At 37.9% G+C, this 19,686-nt stretch overlaps 1 protein-coding gene across 1 annotated transcript in view; it reads right to left on the bottom strand.

Annotated features, from left to right (window-relative positions):
* LOC121646338 (calsyntenin-2-like) overlaps positions 1-19,686 on the bottom strand; it is a 311,928-nt gene that overhangs the window by 190,325 nt on the left and 101,917 nt on the right. Inside the window, exon 2 of the mRNA XM_041995254.1 lies at positions 14,518-14,640. Within this exon, the coding sequence (XP_041851188.1) occupies positions 14,518-14,640 (123 nt within the window). The remainder of the gene's footprint in view (positions 1-14,517; positions 14,641-19,686) is intronic.

Below are 19,686 nucleotides of genomic sequence, written 5' to 3'. Positions count from 1 at the left end.
TGAGGCAGGTTAAAGTGGGCATCTTACTGCCAATGTCGCTCCCTCCTTCTGCCGGGACTGCATAAATCCTCAATTCCTCATCTCAATTTTAAAAATGAATGCTTTTCATTCAGTATGAACGGCAATTGGACGTGGGAAATGATTTCTGGGATGATAATGCCATGGGGTGATTAATGGTAAAGGATGTTTTGGGGATTGACGCTCTAATAAACTCTGTTCCCTGGAAGATAGCGTTCTGGGGCTGAAGCCATCCAGGACTTAACTACATGTATGTGGGTGGGGGATTAGCATTAAACTCAAAAGCTCTGGATTTCTGTTATATTTCTATTAAAAGGAGATTTTCATTTGATTCTCAGGTTCAGTGCTCTGTGATCTCCTGGGAAGCAACAACAGCAGTTCAGTTCTTTTTTTCTTTTTTTTAAATTCACTGTGACAGACAATTTCTTGCCCTTGTGGGAAGATTGTGCCCTCTCAATACATTTCTGAAGGGCGTGAAAGTGAGGAATGGCTGAATTTGAACCAAGATAAATTAAAGGATTGAAAGTAACAGTGTGTATCTAGGCTGACTGCTTTGAATTTTCCACGTTCCTTCACAGAAATCAAAAGCCTTGAGTGAGTCCAAACAAATCCGACTGAAGTGTTCCATAAAGCTGTTTACTGATCACGGCAAATTTCTTTACTCCTCTCTGCTGCATCAGTGAATTCAATCTTATGTTTTCTCTGGCTTAAGCGTCTGTCCATTCCAAAAGGAGAAAAACTAGATTACTGAAAGTGACATGAGAAAGGAAGACAAACAAGGTATGAAAGCTCAGCGGAAGCTGACAGTTGTCAAATCAAAGGGTGGAAATCTTCAGATGACAGAAACTTAAAATCAGGCAGAGCGGTTTAGATGCAGGGCAATACAAAAAAAAAACAAAACTGGAAATATTATAAAGTATATGGGATGTACCTTAAAATGTAACTTGTTTATCAAAAGCAGCTTCACACTTCCAAGCACAGCAGTGATGTAGTGACAAGTGATTAATGAGATTTTGACAACTTGCTGAAGCATGGATTGCTCTCAAAGCATAAAGCTTCTAGTTTAACTTCAGCGAAAGGTCTTTGGAAAAAGCATCCTCCTTTCGAGCAGGCTGTGAAGAGTCGGAGCAGATTTGTGGTTCTCTTTCTTGTGGATGTCTCCTGGGAGGAGTGCTTGTGACAGTTTGCTAATATTTTAAGTAGAGGACTCAAGTCTTACACAGAGCGCATTCACAGACATCAAATGAATTACACATACATTTCCTTATTTTCGTGCATGCGGGCATGAATATGACATCATATAGGAACACAGTCTCAAGGCATTTTGCAAAAGCTGTAATAGAAAAGGATTATAAGCTTTAGCAGGTAACAAAAAAGAGAGGATGGAGGGTTTGGTGGTAAGTCTGTACACAGCTTTAAAGAGGTACAAGTTCATCTAAGTTTCATCTCTAGTATTTACGTCATTTTAGTTTTCAGTTGCTTTATGCATCTGTTTAACTCATTAGAAACTAAGCGGGGGAAGTTTATGCTTTAAAAACTATTTGCTTTTAAACACTGCTGAATCAGATTTTCACACTTTGGTGCTACTAGTTTGGCAACCATCTTGCATCCTGTTTCTTCAGCCAGTAAAAGTCAGTGCTACGTTGACTCTTGTCTTATCTCTTACTCCTAATAATGACCATTTCGACATTTCTTTGCTGAATCAGCCACGGTAGACGGTCAAAATAATGAGTGAGTTGTTAACTAACTGCTTGCATGTAATGCTTTGCCATAAAGCTGTCACGTGATGTCCTGGGCTGAGTAGTGTGGTTTCTCACCCTGACAATGCTGAAGGGCAAAACAGGTCCCATGTATGGAGTTGTAGGGTCAGAATGTTATGAAATGTTGCTTTATATTCAAAAATATGATTTTTAACATGCAACTTTCATACATTTGTGTGTCTTATGTATGTCTTATTTTCTTTGTATTCACAAGGCTGGCAGCACCTGTGTTAGCACACATGTGTATAAAAACATGTAGCATGGCAGCTTTTCCATTACCAAAGAACACTTTTTTTTTATTTTATTGGAACATTTCCAAAAACAGGAGGTGAAAAAATTAAGAGTTTGAATTTTAAATTGGAATATTTTATTCACTATACAAGTCTTACAAGGCCGGGAATCAGCAGCCAATGAGTCACGCTAAAGCTAACGTATGCAGCCTAGTTTGCAAATGAATATTAGTCGAGGATGCCTGAACAAAATAATTCCTCAAACATCTCAACGGTGGGGCTTGTCTCTTCTATTTAAAAGGCAGGGTTTGAGTACATTTGTGGAAAAATAAGCTCTAAAATAATATTTAAAGCTTTGGTTGCTCAGTTCAAACAATAAACATAGTAGTGGTATATAATTTTAATGTAGCCTCCTTTTGAAATATTACCACTAAGGGACAGAAATAGGGGCACCGTGGCAGCTATTTACTATCCCTGCTTTCTTTATGTTGCCACACTAGCAGCTGCCATCACTTCCTGAATCTGCAGCAATGGCTTGCTATGAATAAGAACACAGATGTGAAGGGCTAAGCTGTCTCTGTTAACGAGTGAATTCTGAGGAAAAATGATGTAGAAACAAGGACATGTGATTTTTATTTTTTCATCTGCTAGAAGCCCATGTGACATGCATTTTTTTCATCTTGTTAGTACACCATAGTTATTTCTTATCTCATGGAAAAAATGATAATTAAACATTCATAATGATTATTCATGCATTGATATAGTTTTTTTTTCTTTTTCCTGTAGTTTTTGTTAGGTGTATTAAATACAGTATTATGTGATTTCACCTCAAGCAACACTGACACATTTAGAACTGTGCATATTATTACATTCTTCACAAACAGAGCAGTTAGTCGAACAGCAAAATAAAACTGCAAGCTATCCTCATTTAAATGTGCATTGCAAAGAGCTCTTTGTATACCTGTTGAAAGATGGTTAAAATTAAACAAATAGATCTCAGTATTGCATGATGCTGTTCCAATTTTTGCATGAACTATTCATACAACCTTTCATGAAATAGCCACATGAACAAGTGACAAGGTGACACGTGATGTGGAGATTGGTGGGATGGGAAGATGAACCTACACAAATGACTGTCAAGCCAAAGAGCTGCTCTTTATTGTTTAGTGAACCTTCTGGCAGAGACAAGGCAGTGAAATCTCACTGGAGTTTTACATTTAAAAGATATACGTAATATTTAATCTCCTGATGAGCAGCTTTCAGTTTCATGAAAAGGTGGTTGCTTTGTCAGTTTGTTAAATTACAGCATAATCATATAAAGAGTGTAGATTTAGTTATGATCACAGGATAAATACTTGCAAACTGCAATATCCAATAACAATTGACACCAATATTTATGTTTTGTCCTCAATATTTTAAGGATGAATTGAGATGTTTATTATTACAGGAGTTTTGTGGTGGTTGGCACTGTTGTCTCACAGCGAGAAGGTTTCTGGTTTGAAACTTGGCTGGGGCTTCTGTGTGGAGGTTATTTGTTCCTTCTAAGTGCTCCAGCTTCTTCCCACAGTCCAAAAACATTCTCATTAGGTTAACTGCTGATTCTAAATTCTCCCCAGGAGTGAGTGTGGGTATGTGTGTTTGTCTCTGTGTGATGGACTAGCTGCCGTAGTGTTGCTGCTTGCCTAAAAGCTGACTGGGATATACTCCAGCCCCATGTAATTTGAATAAGCAAGTATAAAAAATTGATGAATAAATGGAAGCGCCCAGCTAACAAAGCTAGTGCTGGAATTACTTTGTAGCGCTCCCCTGTGTCATCTAAATGCAATCCTCACTGGTTTAAAAAAAAAAAAACCCAAGGTGGAAAACCCAAACAAATCTAAGGGCACATTAACACCGGCAATGTTTGGTCGGCGTTCATGTATAGTACAGTTCATTTAGAGTGGTGTGAATGCTCATTCCCACGCTGGTGTGGACCAGTAAAACTAACTCTGGCCTGCTTGAAAACTGGAGGTCTCGGTTCACTTGTAAGGGAACTCTGGTGTGGTTTGCTGGTGTGAAAGTGAACAAACCACCCTGTGAACTGAAGAGAGGAAATGATGCAAAGCAGTGGTTTTCAAACTTTTTGAGCCACAACCCCCTCGATAAGATGCACCTCCACGTGATGAGTTAATGTTAATTGTGTGCTGCGTTGGTCATCATACAGCTTTCTCTAAAGGTAAGGCTGGAAAACTATCAGAATCTTCATAAATAAGAAGGATAAAGTGGTTTTTGTTGCTCACCGCTGTGACAAGGCACCGGTACAACATTTCATTAAACCAAGCCCCAAAAGACTATCCTGGAGTGAATACGCCCTATGGTAAAGTTGCAGTAGTGCTGTTAGACCTAATATAAAGCAATAGCTAATTAGGGATAAGCTCTGAATATGAGTATTTCAGTAGAAGTTTTTGATTTATTGTTTAAAGGCCTCTCACAGAGGTTTCATTTAAACCTGTGTCAAACAATTCTGACAATATCATGAATTTCAAATCTATCTGAAAGTTTGGAGCAGTTAAAGCCACAACTATTTTCAGCATCAACCAAATCACAACATCAACAATAAGCAACAGATTTACAGCTGTGCAGAGTCAACAGCACTTTAGAGAAAGAGTGCAGAAGGTCAAAGCCACACAAATTGTTTTCTTATTCCAGTAACACTACATGTCTCGCTTTCAAAGCAGCTGCATCACTAAGGCAACTTTCTCAATCCGGTCAAAATACCATTGACAGGAAATTCTTTTAAATTGTAGTCAAAATAACCTATTGGATGCTTTTTTAAAATTTTAGCGTCCCTTTACAAGAACAAAGAATACATTACAGAGTGAGCATGCCTGTTCTGTAGCTCATCAACAAAGAAAAAAAAAGCTAAGAGCTGAAAGAAATCTCATTACAAGGACTACTCCCTTCATCTGTGTGGTTCAGTGAGGGAGCAGATTGCATTTCAGTACTTCATTAATAAATGACTACATGAACAATGGCAGAGGGATTGTTCCATTGTCTTGAAGCCCGAGAATAAGGCATTTTGAAAACCAGCAGCAAGATAGTCATTATGCTTTCTGTGCCTTTCAACTCAAAATGAATTTGGTAGTTGAAATAGAAAATGCAATCCTTATTACTTTTCGAAAAATGTACAATATGGCTGAAGCATACAAATAAAGCTCTGTTTCCAAAAACGGGTCTGGGCCAGTACAGGATGGGTTGGTATGCATTTTTTGTATGTCCACTGCCATAAAATAGGATGGGTGCTACGATATCTGATCCAACCTGTGCTCACTCTTGGGACCCTTTCATTGGGGTACCAATCTGACCCAAAAGGGTGGAGCTTGACACCCTGCAATCCATTGATTGGTTGAAAGCGTAATCACTTCCTGTGCAACTTGGCACTAAGAACAAAGCGGCAAGAGCACCATGTTTGAACATACTTTGGATTTTTTGTTGTTTATAGCCACACCCCAAAAAGAACAAACACAAACTGCTGGATGTTTGTCTTTGTTATAATATGTTGGAAGGCATAATGCCACCATAAAGTCACGCAATTACGTAGCTGATGCATCCTATCGCTCTCTGGCTGACACATCCTCTACTGGGTAAGGGTACAGTTGGAAGTGGAAATGCAACAGATATCAGGATTTATTGAACCTAACCGCACCAAAACCACTGTGTCATGACCCAGATCTGATGGTTGAAACAGGGCTTATAAATGTGCCCACACATTACCAACAGCAAAATTGGAATAAACTTGTCTTATTGTTAGCTTCTGGTCAGTTACTAATTGTTGTTTTTTCTGTTAAAATTGGATAAACAACAAACAACAGTACTAAAAGATTGTTTTTTCTTTCTACTTAAAAGTTTTTTTCCATCTTGCATCTTGCTGCAGGAAACAGATTTTTACATGAATACGTTTATCTTTAAAAATCCTTAAAACATCCAGCCTGTCTGGTAAAACTCTGCTCCCATGAGATACTCTTTGAAGACCAAATTTAAAACATCTACCTTCAACAGTGTTACAATATTTGCAGTTAAATCCTCATGTTGTCAGTTCCATCTGTTGGCCACCGGCTACTCATAAAGCACAACAGGTGTGGATGTAATTAGATAGTGTTCTTTAGGAAAAAAAGAATGAAAAGAAAGAAAGAGCACTCATAAGTAGCAAAATGATGCATCACCTCGCGCTCTGATGTGTCTTATGTAAGATAAAGAGCATCACTGTGAATTCAGGAGCTGGATGAAATCTGACAGGCAGAAATTATTTTAGCAAGATAAGACAAGAATGTGAGTACATAGGAAGGAGGAAAGATAGTGATGCATTGTTCCAGTTCAAACTAAAATCAAAATGACTAAAAGAGGAGTTGTAGGAAAGCCTGAGCAGAAAGCCCAGATAGATCAAGGCATCTGCCAGCTTTGTGGGAAAATTCTTATTATTTTTAGATAGAAAATTATTTAAATCTGTTCCTTTTTAATCACAGTTTTAAGCAGCAGTTTGGAAGTAGATGGTGTTAAGGAAACTGACACAGCAGCACCTGTTAAAAAAAAGAAAAAGAAAAAAACACTGTTGCCTTATTTAAATCAGTCACATGGTGCTTAGAAATTTCCATTCAGATCAAGGAATGGCTGAAAAAGATAGAAAGGGTCAAAAGGCTCCATCTTTGACTTAACATGTATACTTTTAGGTTACTTTGTGCATGAATAAAATAATATTCAGTTAAAACTGATTAACTGACAGGATGAGTTCATTTTTTTCAGGTTTGCATTTACAGTATGTGAACCCTACAAGCCTCTGTGCATAATGTGTAATGTTGTACAGCCAGATAATAAAACTCATTTCCATTCTACAGATTAAAAAATAAATAAATAAAAATAAAGGAGAACATGAGGAGATGTACGTAATATTGGACATGATTATTTAAAATGTTCCCTCAATGCTGACACATTTTAGTAAGTGACTGTGTCCACCATGTCTGCATAAATGTGCCAAATGTTGGAATCCAGACTTTGCAAAGAACATTCAGCTGAGTACTACAGTTTCTATCTCCTCGGAGATAGAAATTAAATCTCAAGCCAAGATATTATTATATTATTATTATATTATTGTTATTATTATTATTATTATTATTATTATTATTATTATTATTATTATTATTATTATTATTATTATCACTACTACTTTTTGGATTACTTTCAAAATGGAGGACTGGGGGTCATGTGTTAAGCAGAAAAAAGAAAGAGGAGACAAAAACACAACAGATAGAAGCAACGACCTTTCAAGCTAAACTATCACCAGACAACCAACTTCTACGCACAAATAGAAACACACCAGAGAATTTTCTACAGCTTTTAAAAAAAAACAGAGCTGACAGTCGACCCCACCATCTTTAAAACTTAGAAACTGCGATAACCACATTGGCAGTAAACCATCAGCACATAAAGCACAAGCTTGATGTCCTCCATTGCTGTTCCGTGTGTCGCAAGAAATGACTTCACAATACTTACTTGTCGCCTTGTTAAGACAACCCCACCCACACTAAACATGACCTCAATTGCCCTCTATTTTAATGAGAAAAATCAAAACTGGGGTGATGTGTTGTTGGCTGAAGTGGGAAAGGGCTATAAATTAAACAGAAGTAGTCCCAGGACGTAGCCCAGGAGATTTCCACAAGTCGTAAACACTCATTCAGATTCATGGTTGACAACTGTGACAAAGTAAAGCAATGTTTTAAATATTAACTCCAAAACTTAATCTTTATAATTTTGTTTCATTTTATTATTTCATCTCAAAGTCTCACAATATAGTCCTCCTTTCAAACAAACTATTTTCATTCCTGTCTTGTTATTAAATGCTGGGCTGCTTTTCCACCTAGACACTGTGCTAAGTTTATAGCTACTGTGCTAATGATATACTTTTCATAATCAGCTTAAGACCTCTTTCCCAATCAGACAGAGACTAATTAATCACAGTACATTAAGCAGCCTGCACTTACTCATATCTGTTTTCCTTTGTGACGGAAGATGGTAATGGGAGGCCATTGGCCTCTCTTAAGGCCAAAATTAATTGTAGTTTATTATTTTCTTATGAGATACATTCTAAATAAGCAGTAAATGGTAAAAAAAAAAAAAAGAAAAAAAAAGCTAAAATTGTTTGCTTGCTTTGAAACACCTTAAAAGATATACAAAGGTGAATGTAATTGTGTTCAGGTGTGCGAGAGATTTGACATTTTGCCAACTTGTCGTACCTGCCAGTGTTGTTGTTTGAGCAGTGTGTTTTGTGTTTTTGAGGGTCACTTGTGAGGCATTTGCTCGCCACCAAGCGTAAGCTCCAGGGCTCGGGGGACATGGGAAAGTAAAGGATTGACGCATGAATAGTAAGTTACAGGACAAGAAAATGAATGGCTGTCAGTGTGTGTGTATGCCAGCAATGGAAAATCAGAAGTGACTGACAATGTGCTAGCCTGTGTCAAATACCAGCACTTAGCACAGCTTTTGCCCATTAACCTTGCTAACCCAGCACTTTAGAAGCCCACTCAAAACAGTGGAGTTGTAGAAGTCACCTAAAAAAGCCACTTCAGCTTAATAACCTGATGGACTGTTAACCTATTCTCTCATTATCAGCCAACTGCATAGCAAAATTTCCAGAATATTTATAGTTCTGATGTCAAAAAAATGGATTTACTTTTAGAAGTTACTTGAAATGGGTAGATCACTTTGTTTCTCACAATCACCTGGTATTTAACCCAAATCACTTAAAAAATGAAGCTGCAGAAGTCTTGAGTCATACTGATGAAAACCAAGGCTCTAAACTACCTTTATAAAATCCACAGCCAATGTGGCTGGTACAATCCTAAAGTTAGCGGCCAATCAAAAGTCCCAATGGCAATTTCATCACCTGCCAAACTGCAAAACTGGACATTAGGTTTTCATATATACCCACCAAAATAAATTACAACATATGATTGGCAGGTTGGTGGGTGTTAATTTACAGCCCAGGTGAACTGTTTCTCCTGTTTTGGTGACTTGTCTGCAAAAGGTAGGTGACATGTGTCAAAGTAACAGCCGGGTGGATGTTAGGATGCTTGGTTTCACAGCAGAATACTATTACTTAAAGATGACCATTTCCAACCTTGTATTTATTTTTTTTTTTTTTTTATGTAGTTAGTTAGTTAGTTAGTTAGTTAGTTAGTTAGTTAGTTGGTAAAATAATTAATGAATTAATAATTATTAAAAAGAAATATAAACCGATATTCAGTCAGAAACACTTTTTTTGTATTATTATTTTATTTTAGAAACCGATATCTTATAACCTCTGCCAAGGTTGACTTGGTCTTTCTGTTTGTCTGTTAGCAACATAACTCAAAATGTAATGGACGAATTGTGGTTAAATTTTCAGGAAATCTCCAAAATGGAATAAGAAACAAGTAATTAGATTTTGGGGGTGATCTGGATCCCCGCCTGGATCCAGGAACTTTTTAAAGGATTCTTCATGACGCAGGGCAGGCGCAAACATCTGGTAACATCTGTGAAAACAAAAGGGTGCTAAAGCACCAATGGATTTTCAGCATTGATCCTCATAGATTTTTCTTTGATTTTGGTAGTTTTAAAAGTTTTGTTCTTGTAGGTTGCCTTAAACGTAGTTGTTTCACAGACAACAAGAGATCATTCTTCAAACTACCAAAAACATGTACTCATGCATGTGTCTTTTCTTTGTTGATTTTATTATCTTACTTTACTGTGTGCTGTTCAGCACTTTGTAAACGTTGTTTTTTAAAAGTGCTATACAAATAAAGATTTATTTATTATTATTTATTATTTATTAAAAAGACATAAAAGCCCAGAAAGATGTGAAAACTGGCTAGCAGCTATCAAGCGTCCTTCGAAATAGTCAACAATTCATTCAGATCATTTTGTGACTGGTAAGTAAAATATTTATTATGATATTACTGTTTAAAACATATGGTTGTTTTTGTAGATGCAGCTAGATTCGCTTGCATCTTTTTCTAGCCTTGACACTGAGGGGAAAAACTGATGGAGAAAACTTAAAACTATGAGAACAAGTTGCACATTACGGAAGCGTGGAGCTGTCACCCAAATAAAAAATAGATTGGACCTTATCACGTTATAACGTGATATGTTTATTGTAAAAACGTAAAACGTATCACGTTATAACGTGATAAGTTTATTGTAATAACGTAAAACGTATCACGTTATAACGTGATAAGTTTATTGTAATAACGTGAAACCTATCACGTTATAACGTGATATGTTTATTGTAAAAACGTAAAACGTATCACGTTATAACGTGATATGTTTATTGTAAAAACGTAAAACGTATCACGTTATAACGTGATAAGTTTATTGTAATAACGTGAAACCTATCACGTTATAACGTGATATGTTTATTGTAAAAACGTAAAACGTATCACGTTATAACGTGATATGTTTATTGTAAAAACGTAAAACGTATCACGTTATAACGTGATAAGTTTATTGTAATAACGTGAAACCTATCACGTTATAACGTGATATGTTTATTGTAAAAACGTAAAACGTATCACGTTATAACGTGATAAGTTTATTGTAATAACGTGAAACCTATCACGTTATAACGTGATAAGTTTATTGTAATAACGTGAAACCTATCACGTTATAACGTGATAAGTTTATTGTAATAACGTGAAACCTATCACGTTATAACGTGATATGTTTATTGTAAAAACGTAAAACGTATCACGTTATAACGTGATAAGTTTATTGTAATAACGTGAAACGTATCACGTTATAACGTGATAAGTTTATTATAAGAACATAGCCTGTACTGTATGCAGATGTGCACAGCCTCTTAACGACCCATTATTTGAGTCAGGTGTGCTGCAGTATGGACATACTGAAAACCTGCAGGACACTGGCTCAAGAGGTCCCAAGTTGGGGAAGCCTGCTCTGTGGCAATTCAGACACACAGGCACGCACCGTCTCACTGTGCGCAGGCAGGTGACCTACGTGTTTCTCATAACTGTCCCACATTTCTGTACAACAATAAACCAGAGTTGAACAATTAATCATTGTCAAAAAGAACTGAAAAGTTTCTGCTTGATGAGTATATTTTCCATAAAATGTATTTTGCTCCAATATAGGTCGTAACAACATCTGCATACAGTACAGGCTATGTTCTTATAATAAACTTATCACGTTATAACGTGATACGTTTCACGGTATTACAATAAAGTATCACGTTATAACGTGATACGTTTCACGTTATTACAATAAACTTATCACGTTATAACGTGATAAGGTCCGATTTTTTTTTTTTTATTTGGGTGACAGCTCCACGCTTCCGTAGCACATAGTCACTGGTAAAATGCAGGGTTTGGTTTCACTGGCAAGATGTTCCTGGTCACGTGACCACCGGGTTTTGACATAGGTTTGCATCTGCCCATGGGGAGATAGGATTCATTTTACCACTATAGCGTCTAACTTAAAAACTAATGCCAATCATTGGCAAAAATAAATAAATAAATAACAATGGCTTGCCAGAGGTGTGCTCTCTCTGAGTATTATGGGACCTCTCTGTCCTAAGACATGGAGAAAACCCCCTACATTTAGTCCAGTCAGATTGGACACATTTAACTATGTTGAGGGCAAGTCCTAATTTTTAAGTGGTACATATAAAGCCTGAGACTGGAACAATGCACCTGTCTGCCATTGTGCATGTGCATGTATGGAAGGCTCAAGGCAGAGTAAGCAGCAGACAAGAGCCCTTGTGGAAAGAAGAAGGCAGCAATGACATGGCCTTCATTCAAGTCAGATACAGCATGAACACAATGAGCTGAGGGTGAATCTTGCAAACAAGTCAGCAAAGGTCTGCAGCGTAGTGCACATTAATGCACTGTTTACATTTTGCCAACTCGATGCTTAAAGAAGAAGCTGCTGAACCATTAATTGATGTGGAATTGCTCAGAGATCAGGTGCCATCCACTGATGTACTTGGATAATTAGCTAAACTGATGAAATGCTCAATTTTTTTTCCTACTTTCCTACATTTGGCTGTGCAGTCTTTCTGGTGACAGACTTGTTTCTGATTCCTTATTTCAGGTACTTTTCACTTTCCCTTGACAAGTTTTGACATCAGCCCATGTTTACTTCTCAATGAAATGCAAATGCTCAAGTTGATGATTGACTGATTTTGTCAAGCTGCTTGTCAGCTAATAATATAAAGTACTGTGACAGGCAGAACCTTCAGAAAAAGTTTGCTTTTTGTTTTGGATATGAAAAATAAAAACTCTTCTAAAGTATTGAAATACAGCTAAATTTTTGTATTGAAATACAGCTAAATTTTTACCATCAGAATTTCTCAAATTCTTTTCTATGAAGTGGTTTGTATTGAGCACTTCTTTCTAAGAGCAAACCAATTGGATTTTGTCAGACACAGCCTTGCATAAAACAAGGAGTTTGCACAGTATACCTGTGATTTTCAATCTTCCTGGCACTCTGTCTGGGTAAGTTTGACGTTTGTGATGGCTGTTGTCAGTCTAAGCCTGCTTTCAGACACAGCGCTGCCATATTTCCTGTTGTTCCAGACCAGTGACTATAGTGACTATGGCACCCTGCTCTGCAGTCTGAGAGGATTATTGGGCAGGTTTAAAATGATGTGAAAGAAGAACAGGGAAAGACTGACTATGTGCTAGTTTTGTTGTCTTCTTTGCTGAATTCATCTGAATTCTGAGTTGATTTCAAGTGCTCAGTATCAGTGGGCTCCATTGTCATGCACTTCATCACACTTCTCAACCTCTTCAATTCAACAGCGTGACTGTTGCAAGTCAGCCATTGGATGTCCGTGTCTTACAGAAAATGTGCCGTAATTAAAACCTGGTTGACCTGATTAATGAGGCCTAACCACTTTCTGTGCACATGCTCTGCCACTCCACCCCAGTAATTTGATGGAGGAAGAAAAGACTCACTTCAGATAATTACTGGATATCTGTTTCAGCCCGGCTCAAGGTCGTAATACAGGGGAGAGTAAGAGGGGAAGCTGCTGCAGTGTGGATGTGTGGCTTTTTGAGGTAGTTGCTCAGACATAAGGATGGAGGGGAAGTGTGTTGAAAGTGGAGATGACAGGAAAACCAGAGAATAGAGAGGACAAGTGATAGAGACAGTAGGGGAAAGCAGAGGGATGCTGTGATAAGACAGACAGGTAACATTACTGTTCTTTTTTATTAATAATTTAGTGAGGCATCTCTCTCAGTGTTCTCAACTTCGAATTGCAGGAATACTCATGTGCTCTACCTGTTTTTTTGTGTATAAGTGTGTCCATGTTCTCCATGTGTGGCTATCAGCCTATCAAGAGCCAGAGGGCATGAGCTGGTCAGCCAGCTACCCTCCCTACTGTCTCATCATTTTCTCTCTGTTGGGTGGCCATTACAGTGAGCCCCTCAGGCCATGCCACAGCATATGCACACACACACATGCACACATACACACACAGACTGGCAAACAATGAAAAAATGCATTTGTAAGCATACGCTGATTTAATTTTCCTTTCTTCTTCTTCATCTTACTCATTTCTTTTTTTACACACTACTCTCTCCTTCCATCCATGGATCCAGCTTGGCTTTAAGGGTCTCTGTGAGTGGGTTTCAGTCCGGCACAGCAACCCCATGCTGGGGCCTTGGCCACATTAGCAGCCTGGCAGAAAAGGGGATGGCTGGTGTCGCCAACAGCCTCCAGCTAAAGTCCTCCCACAAGAGCTGGCACCCCTTGGATGAGCTGGAATGGTCACAAAGTGGGAAGAATCTAATCCGGTTTGCCTCAAATTTCCTGCAGTGTCCTTAGCCGCCATGAGGCTTATTTGGGCCACTTTTCTCTCTAAATAAAGAGGAAATAGGATCCCTGTATGATGCACGCTGACTGAGAATTATTAGATTAAAAGGGTGAAGCTCACAGTAGAGTGTGGTGCAGAGGAAACAGTAAAGCTACTGCACTGATATGCTTCCCAGTGAGGAGGAAAGCACCTAAGTGTTTCTGTATGTGCTCTAAGTTTATCCACCTTTAGCCCATCAAGAGCCATTTTAACCCTTACAACTCCAAGCCATTTCTAGTCTGCCTATGTTTTTAATGTAAAAATGCATGTCGGATCCTCAACCTTACTATTATCATTGAAACAAACACACAGAAACTATTTACATTTTTAAACCATTTCCTTCAGGTATTTTTTTGCTATTTATAGTTATTTATTAATGAGGTTAGTTATTTACCTGCAACTCCAACTCAGCTGGTTTTTGGCACCAATACAGAGTCCCTGAATAAATGCTATATTTTGTAGCTAGATTGTACATGCATGGATGTAAATGCCAGGAAAACTTCTCTAAATCGCCTAAACGGTAAGCTATTAATCATAATTTACTCTACAGAGTTACAAAACCAATCTTGAGAAGTTGTTGTCTGAGATCTAGCAGAATTTTAAGGGTTAAGGTTGACATGTACCCTACCTGCATAGGGGATTGGGGCATCTTTGTCAAGGGCCACCAGAGGAGGATCCAGCAGAACGATGTCAGTGTTTTCAGTGATGACCCCATGGTATGATGTCTCAATCCAGGGCTTGTGTTTATTCACTGTGGAGAGAAAAAGCAAAGTATGAGCTGCAAGTAATTTTTTACTTTATTAAAGGCACATTTAGGTCCATGTACAAAAAAGAAAGATAAATGGAAAGAAAAATACATAGAATTGCAGGTTTACAAAAAGGCCAAAACTGTCATTGTTTATGGGTTTTTGCTTCAGATTTACTTGTGTTCCTTAGTTTCTGTTCTTCTGTATTTTGGTTTCTTGTCTTATTTTGTAGAACCACACCTGTGTATGTTCTGTACTCTTTACTTCTTGTTCAGCACACCTGGTTTAATTAGCTCATTCACTTCACCTGCTCCTCATTAGGTATTTTCTATACCCCTTGGTTTCAGTTACTCTTTGCCAGATCCTTGTAAATTTTCTTGTGTTTTTGTCTTTGTAAGTTTATTCGTCACACACATTAAACCCTGGATCATTACACTTGTCTGCCTCCTGCCTCTTCAGTCTGCTTTTGGGTCCTCTTCCTCCCGCTCACCATGACAAAAATGGCAACGGTTGTAAATACTAGAGTAAAACCTGAATGAACTTAATGCAGGGTCTGCATATGAGTCTGCAAATCCACACATGCATATGTACATATGATTGCGTAATACAACATCACAAGTGAACACACTAATGCCAGCAAACTAGTCCATCTCAAGATCCTAAGCAGCAACTCCAATCCATCATTATATGCCACTTTAAATTTATATATAGTGTGTTGTTTATAGCGCCTACAAAAGTGGGCAGTATACAAAGGGGGTACATTATGCTTTATGAAGTTCAACCTTCTCTGAGTCAGAACACATACTTAACTTGTGCATAAACATATTAACATGTGCATACATTAACCTACACTGTTTGTAAATGTCCATGTCTTCAGCCAGATCATCATATCTGTGTATTAAATGGAAGTATAGACTTTCAGAACAATTCCACATAGAGAGAAATCTGGAAATGCTAATTCATGATCGTCCCTGCCTTTTGTATGTTACTCTGCTTTGCATCATATTCTCTGACATAATGTGAGCCCTTAATAATTATCTTTTAGAACAGGCACTAACATCATATATAGAAGGGAGTCTTTGTAAATGGCATTGACTAAAAACCCAGTAAAAGACAAGGCAAGCCAACATAAAGCATACATTCATATTATGCCATCAGAACTCCTCCAACCTTAGTTTCCAAGACAATCTAAATCAGCTTTTTTGTTTTCTTTTGTTCTTGTCTCCTTTCAAGCTTTTCCTTGAAGGGTTCAAAGCACAGGGTCAAAGCAAAGTTCACAAGCACCTTACCTGGTTAAGAGTTATAATTAAGTAACAGGCCCTGCACTGTGCGTGGCCAAGTACAAAATAATGTGTAGTAGGTTTGCCATCTTAAAGCCAAAAGAAAAATAAGAAAAAAAGAGTGTTAAGAAAGGACTGAAACCCTGCACTACATTACACTACACTACATGTATATGTTATCTCTGTAAATGTCAAGTTCGTGGATTGAAACTGACAAAGCAATACTGTAGTTTAACGTCCCCTGGGACTTTCATGGATGAAGTGCACAAAACAGTAATTACAGCCATTCAGTGTGGACTCTCCTTTGGTCTAAATCAACAATCATAGTTACAGACAATTTGAATCATGCACTGGACTCCAGCAAAATCCTCCTGATAATGCTAAAACATGCACTCCCTAATGGAAGTGACTGAACATTATTAACTTTTAATGTGAATGTGCAACTAACATGTTGTGGCCTTCAAACAAATGCAACCACTATTTAATTTTAATCCAATTACTTCCGCACAATTAAACTATCTGCTTTCACTGCTTTTAAGATCTGATTAACGGGGGGGGGGGGGACTTCTACAGTTGCCCGGGGGCCTTGACAAAAGTCTGTAGAGAGGCTCGATTAATGTAGATTACAACAACAATTTAATTTCTGACATATCAGTGTCCAGCAGGAACAACATAGGATGACCTATATTGATTTTGTCCATTACCTTTATTCCACCTGCTGCAGAGGTCTGACAATTCAGCTCACAGCTGCCTTCAGTGATCTAGTTATCTTAAGCTGGGACCAGAGTAGTAAGCCATGAATAATTCTAATACATAATAGGCAAATAAAGGAAATTTATAACTAAAAGCATCAAATAAAGTGGCCAAAAGAAGAAAAAAGATTCAAAAGTATAATTTAAATTTAGTCGTCTTGCTCTTTAGCTCGTAGCATTAACATGAAGATTAACATGAAGTGTAAAAAAAGCCACATGAATGACAATCTCTTATATACCCTCATAACAGATGATATTGTAACTAAAGTTACTGTGAGGACAAAGAAGTAGGTTTTGCATTGGTTTTGTAATTATATTTTTGCTAACAGCACACACCAGGTGAAACCTTGAACGCTAGAGGAATCCATATTCATGAGTGCCAGCTGAGAAAGCATGGCTAACAGCACTGATACAAGTCAGAAGAGATCATTCACAGGGGAAGAGACGGGAACACATTAGTCTATTTGGGCGTGATAAATATGCATGAATTTGTTAGAACAGCAGGGGGTAAAATGACTCTGGATTTGGACTTAAATGCCAGCCTGTGCCATTATAGGCAGTATTGTGCTGATGTTGCTATGCAGATTTTTTTAGGTAAAGGAACTTGATTTTTATGTGTCATTACTTTGCTTCCCACGAGTACAATTAAAAGGTACAGACCTGTGGGAAGAATAAAAATAAATAAATAAATAAAATAAAAACACTTTTTTTGGGGGGATTTTTTTGTTGTCATTTGGATAAAAAGAAGAATTGACACAACGGAACACGTAATTCAGACAAATTGCTTTTCTATAATTTGCTCTTGCGCATGACAAAACAGAAATAAATCTAAAAACTGATGATGAAAAAGACTAATCTACTTTAACTTGAGACAAATGCATTACCCTAATAAATGTGTAATACATGTCATAAGTCTGTTTGAACACAATCGCTAATGGGGAGTCGAGAGAATTGCAAATCCTTGCCCTTAAATTCATTTTCAGTTTAGTCACAGCTTAGGAGCCCCACTGACCCTGTAATCCTTAATGTGCTGTGTGCCACTCACTGTGACTACTTAGTTGTGTCAGGCTGAGCCAAAGGTTGTCCTCAGCTTTACCAAAATGTTCTATTGTGTGATTAAGAACACAAAAAAATATGTAGAAATGCAGCTACAATTCCATGGAAAGTCAAAAGGAAGAGTTTTTCTAGCACACAGCAATGACTCATGGAAGACAATTCAACATTGCAATTTAGACTGATGATCCCCATGATGATGACTCCTTGTGAGTGCATCTTCCCATCAATCGGCTTGGACTGGCTTCACAATTACCATTTAATGACATCTTAAAGCCTTGCTCCTCTGTTTGCATGTGGGATGAAATGTTTTTTCACCAGGACTGATGAGAGCTCTAAAGGAGAGTCAGCCTTCAGTAATCACCACAGAATCTCAATGGGGTACTGCCCACATACTAACTCCACCCCTAACCCATAACTGTGGCTTATCCACTTGTAACAATCATGGCACCAGTGTCATCTGAACAGAAAGGGGTTCATGTATTGACAGCTTGAGACATGCCCCAGAGTCATTACATCGACATGGATGATATGCTTCTTTCGTCTTGGAGAAATGTGGCTATCAGCAGTTGAGCAGAGGTGTAAGGGAGGGCGGCATGGTTAGTGGAGAAATTAACCCATCAAACTGTCAGAAGAAGAAATATCGCTGCCAATCACTGGGATCAAACCCACGGCTGCAAACAGTGATGCTCTGACTCTCAGTGTTAGCTTGATACTCTACCAGGGTGACTTCTGTCAGAACTAAACATGCTAAGTCCTCTAAATAGCAAAAAAAAAATAAATAGTTTGAATTTTTCTTTCTCATTTATTTTTGAAGTTGAAACCAAAGAAAAAAAATGTATTTTTTTCCTTTCCCCCCCACTAATAAAAGGATTTCATCATTAATATCTTGATTGAACTGTGTGATGTTCACCTACTACTACACCTTCAGGCTTCAGACAGACTCTAATAGTATGAGCGCTTAAAAAAACATCAACAAAAACTGCACTCTGAGTGACCCCAATTTTTAAAAGCAAACACCTTGTGTAACCTCCTTAAGCTCCCAGTAAATGGTACACAATAACCTGTGTTTGTGAATGGAGCGGATGGGTGGGGGGTGTACATCTCCTAAGTTGTTTGCATCTTTGCCAGTTGTTGGCTGGCAAAGATACGAATGGCTTTTTACATCTAAAGGCCAGAGCTTAAATCAAACAGATTGTTTTGTGTTTCATGTGTTAACAGGCGGAACAAACTGCCCGTATGGAACGGCCATGTTTGCCCATTTAGATCTGAGATGGTATTCAAATATCATGACCTTTGGCCACCATGTCACACAGTGGGAAAGCAATTGGCTGAATTCTATTAAATGCCTCCGAGGCAGAACAGACATTTGGAAATTGTATGGTATTTATTTGTTTCAATGATAATACAGCAAATTTTTTTTGTAGTACTTCTATGTTGTCTGCCATGTAGAAACCAGATTGCGGCTCAGTAATAACCATGTTTTTGTACTTTTGCCTTTTTGATCTTTAAATCAAATTAATTACAGGGATACAGTTATCACCCATGTCCTGGCTAATATAATCAGGTAGTGTGACAGCTGTAAAGCTCTGATGGCCTTTACTGTTGGCTCAGTGGGGAAAAACTTCGCCATTTCACTCCCAATTAAGCCGATAGTCGTGGATTTGACTTGAGGATCTAAGCATGGCAGTAGGCGTGATAACGTTGGATTAATCTCTGACCGGACAATGGTGCGCCACTGTAACTGTACGGGTGGGTGCCACATCTTAACAGGCGATAGTTGCAATCTAAACAGTTCCCGAGGGGGGTATAGGGAAGAAGAGAGAGGGTTGTAATTAAAAAAGAGTCTGCAAGAAATTAAACTTAGATTGATAAGGTCAACAAAAAAAGGGCTGTAATGAATACATCAGCGTAATGAAAAGTAAACGTTGCAGAAACAGTTAGCCAATTACAGCTACACTTCAAG

This window comes from Melanotaenia boesemani, chromosome 9 (assembly GCF_017639745.1).
Source record: "Melanotaenia boesemani isolate fMelBoe1 chromosome 9, fMelBoe1.pri, whole genome shotgun sequence".
Classification (NCBI taxonomy): domain Eukaryota; kingdom Metazoa; phylum Chordata; class Actinopteri; order Atheriniformes; family Melanotaeniidae; genus Melanotaenia; species Melanotaenia boesemani.
The sequence above is the reverse complement of the archived record's forward strand: the minus strand, read 5'-3'. Positions and strand labels throughout refer to the sequence as shown.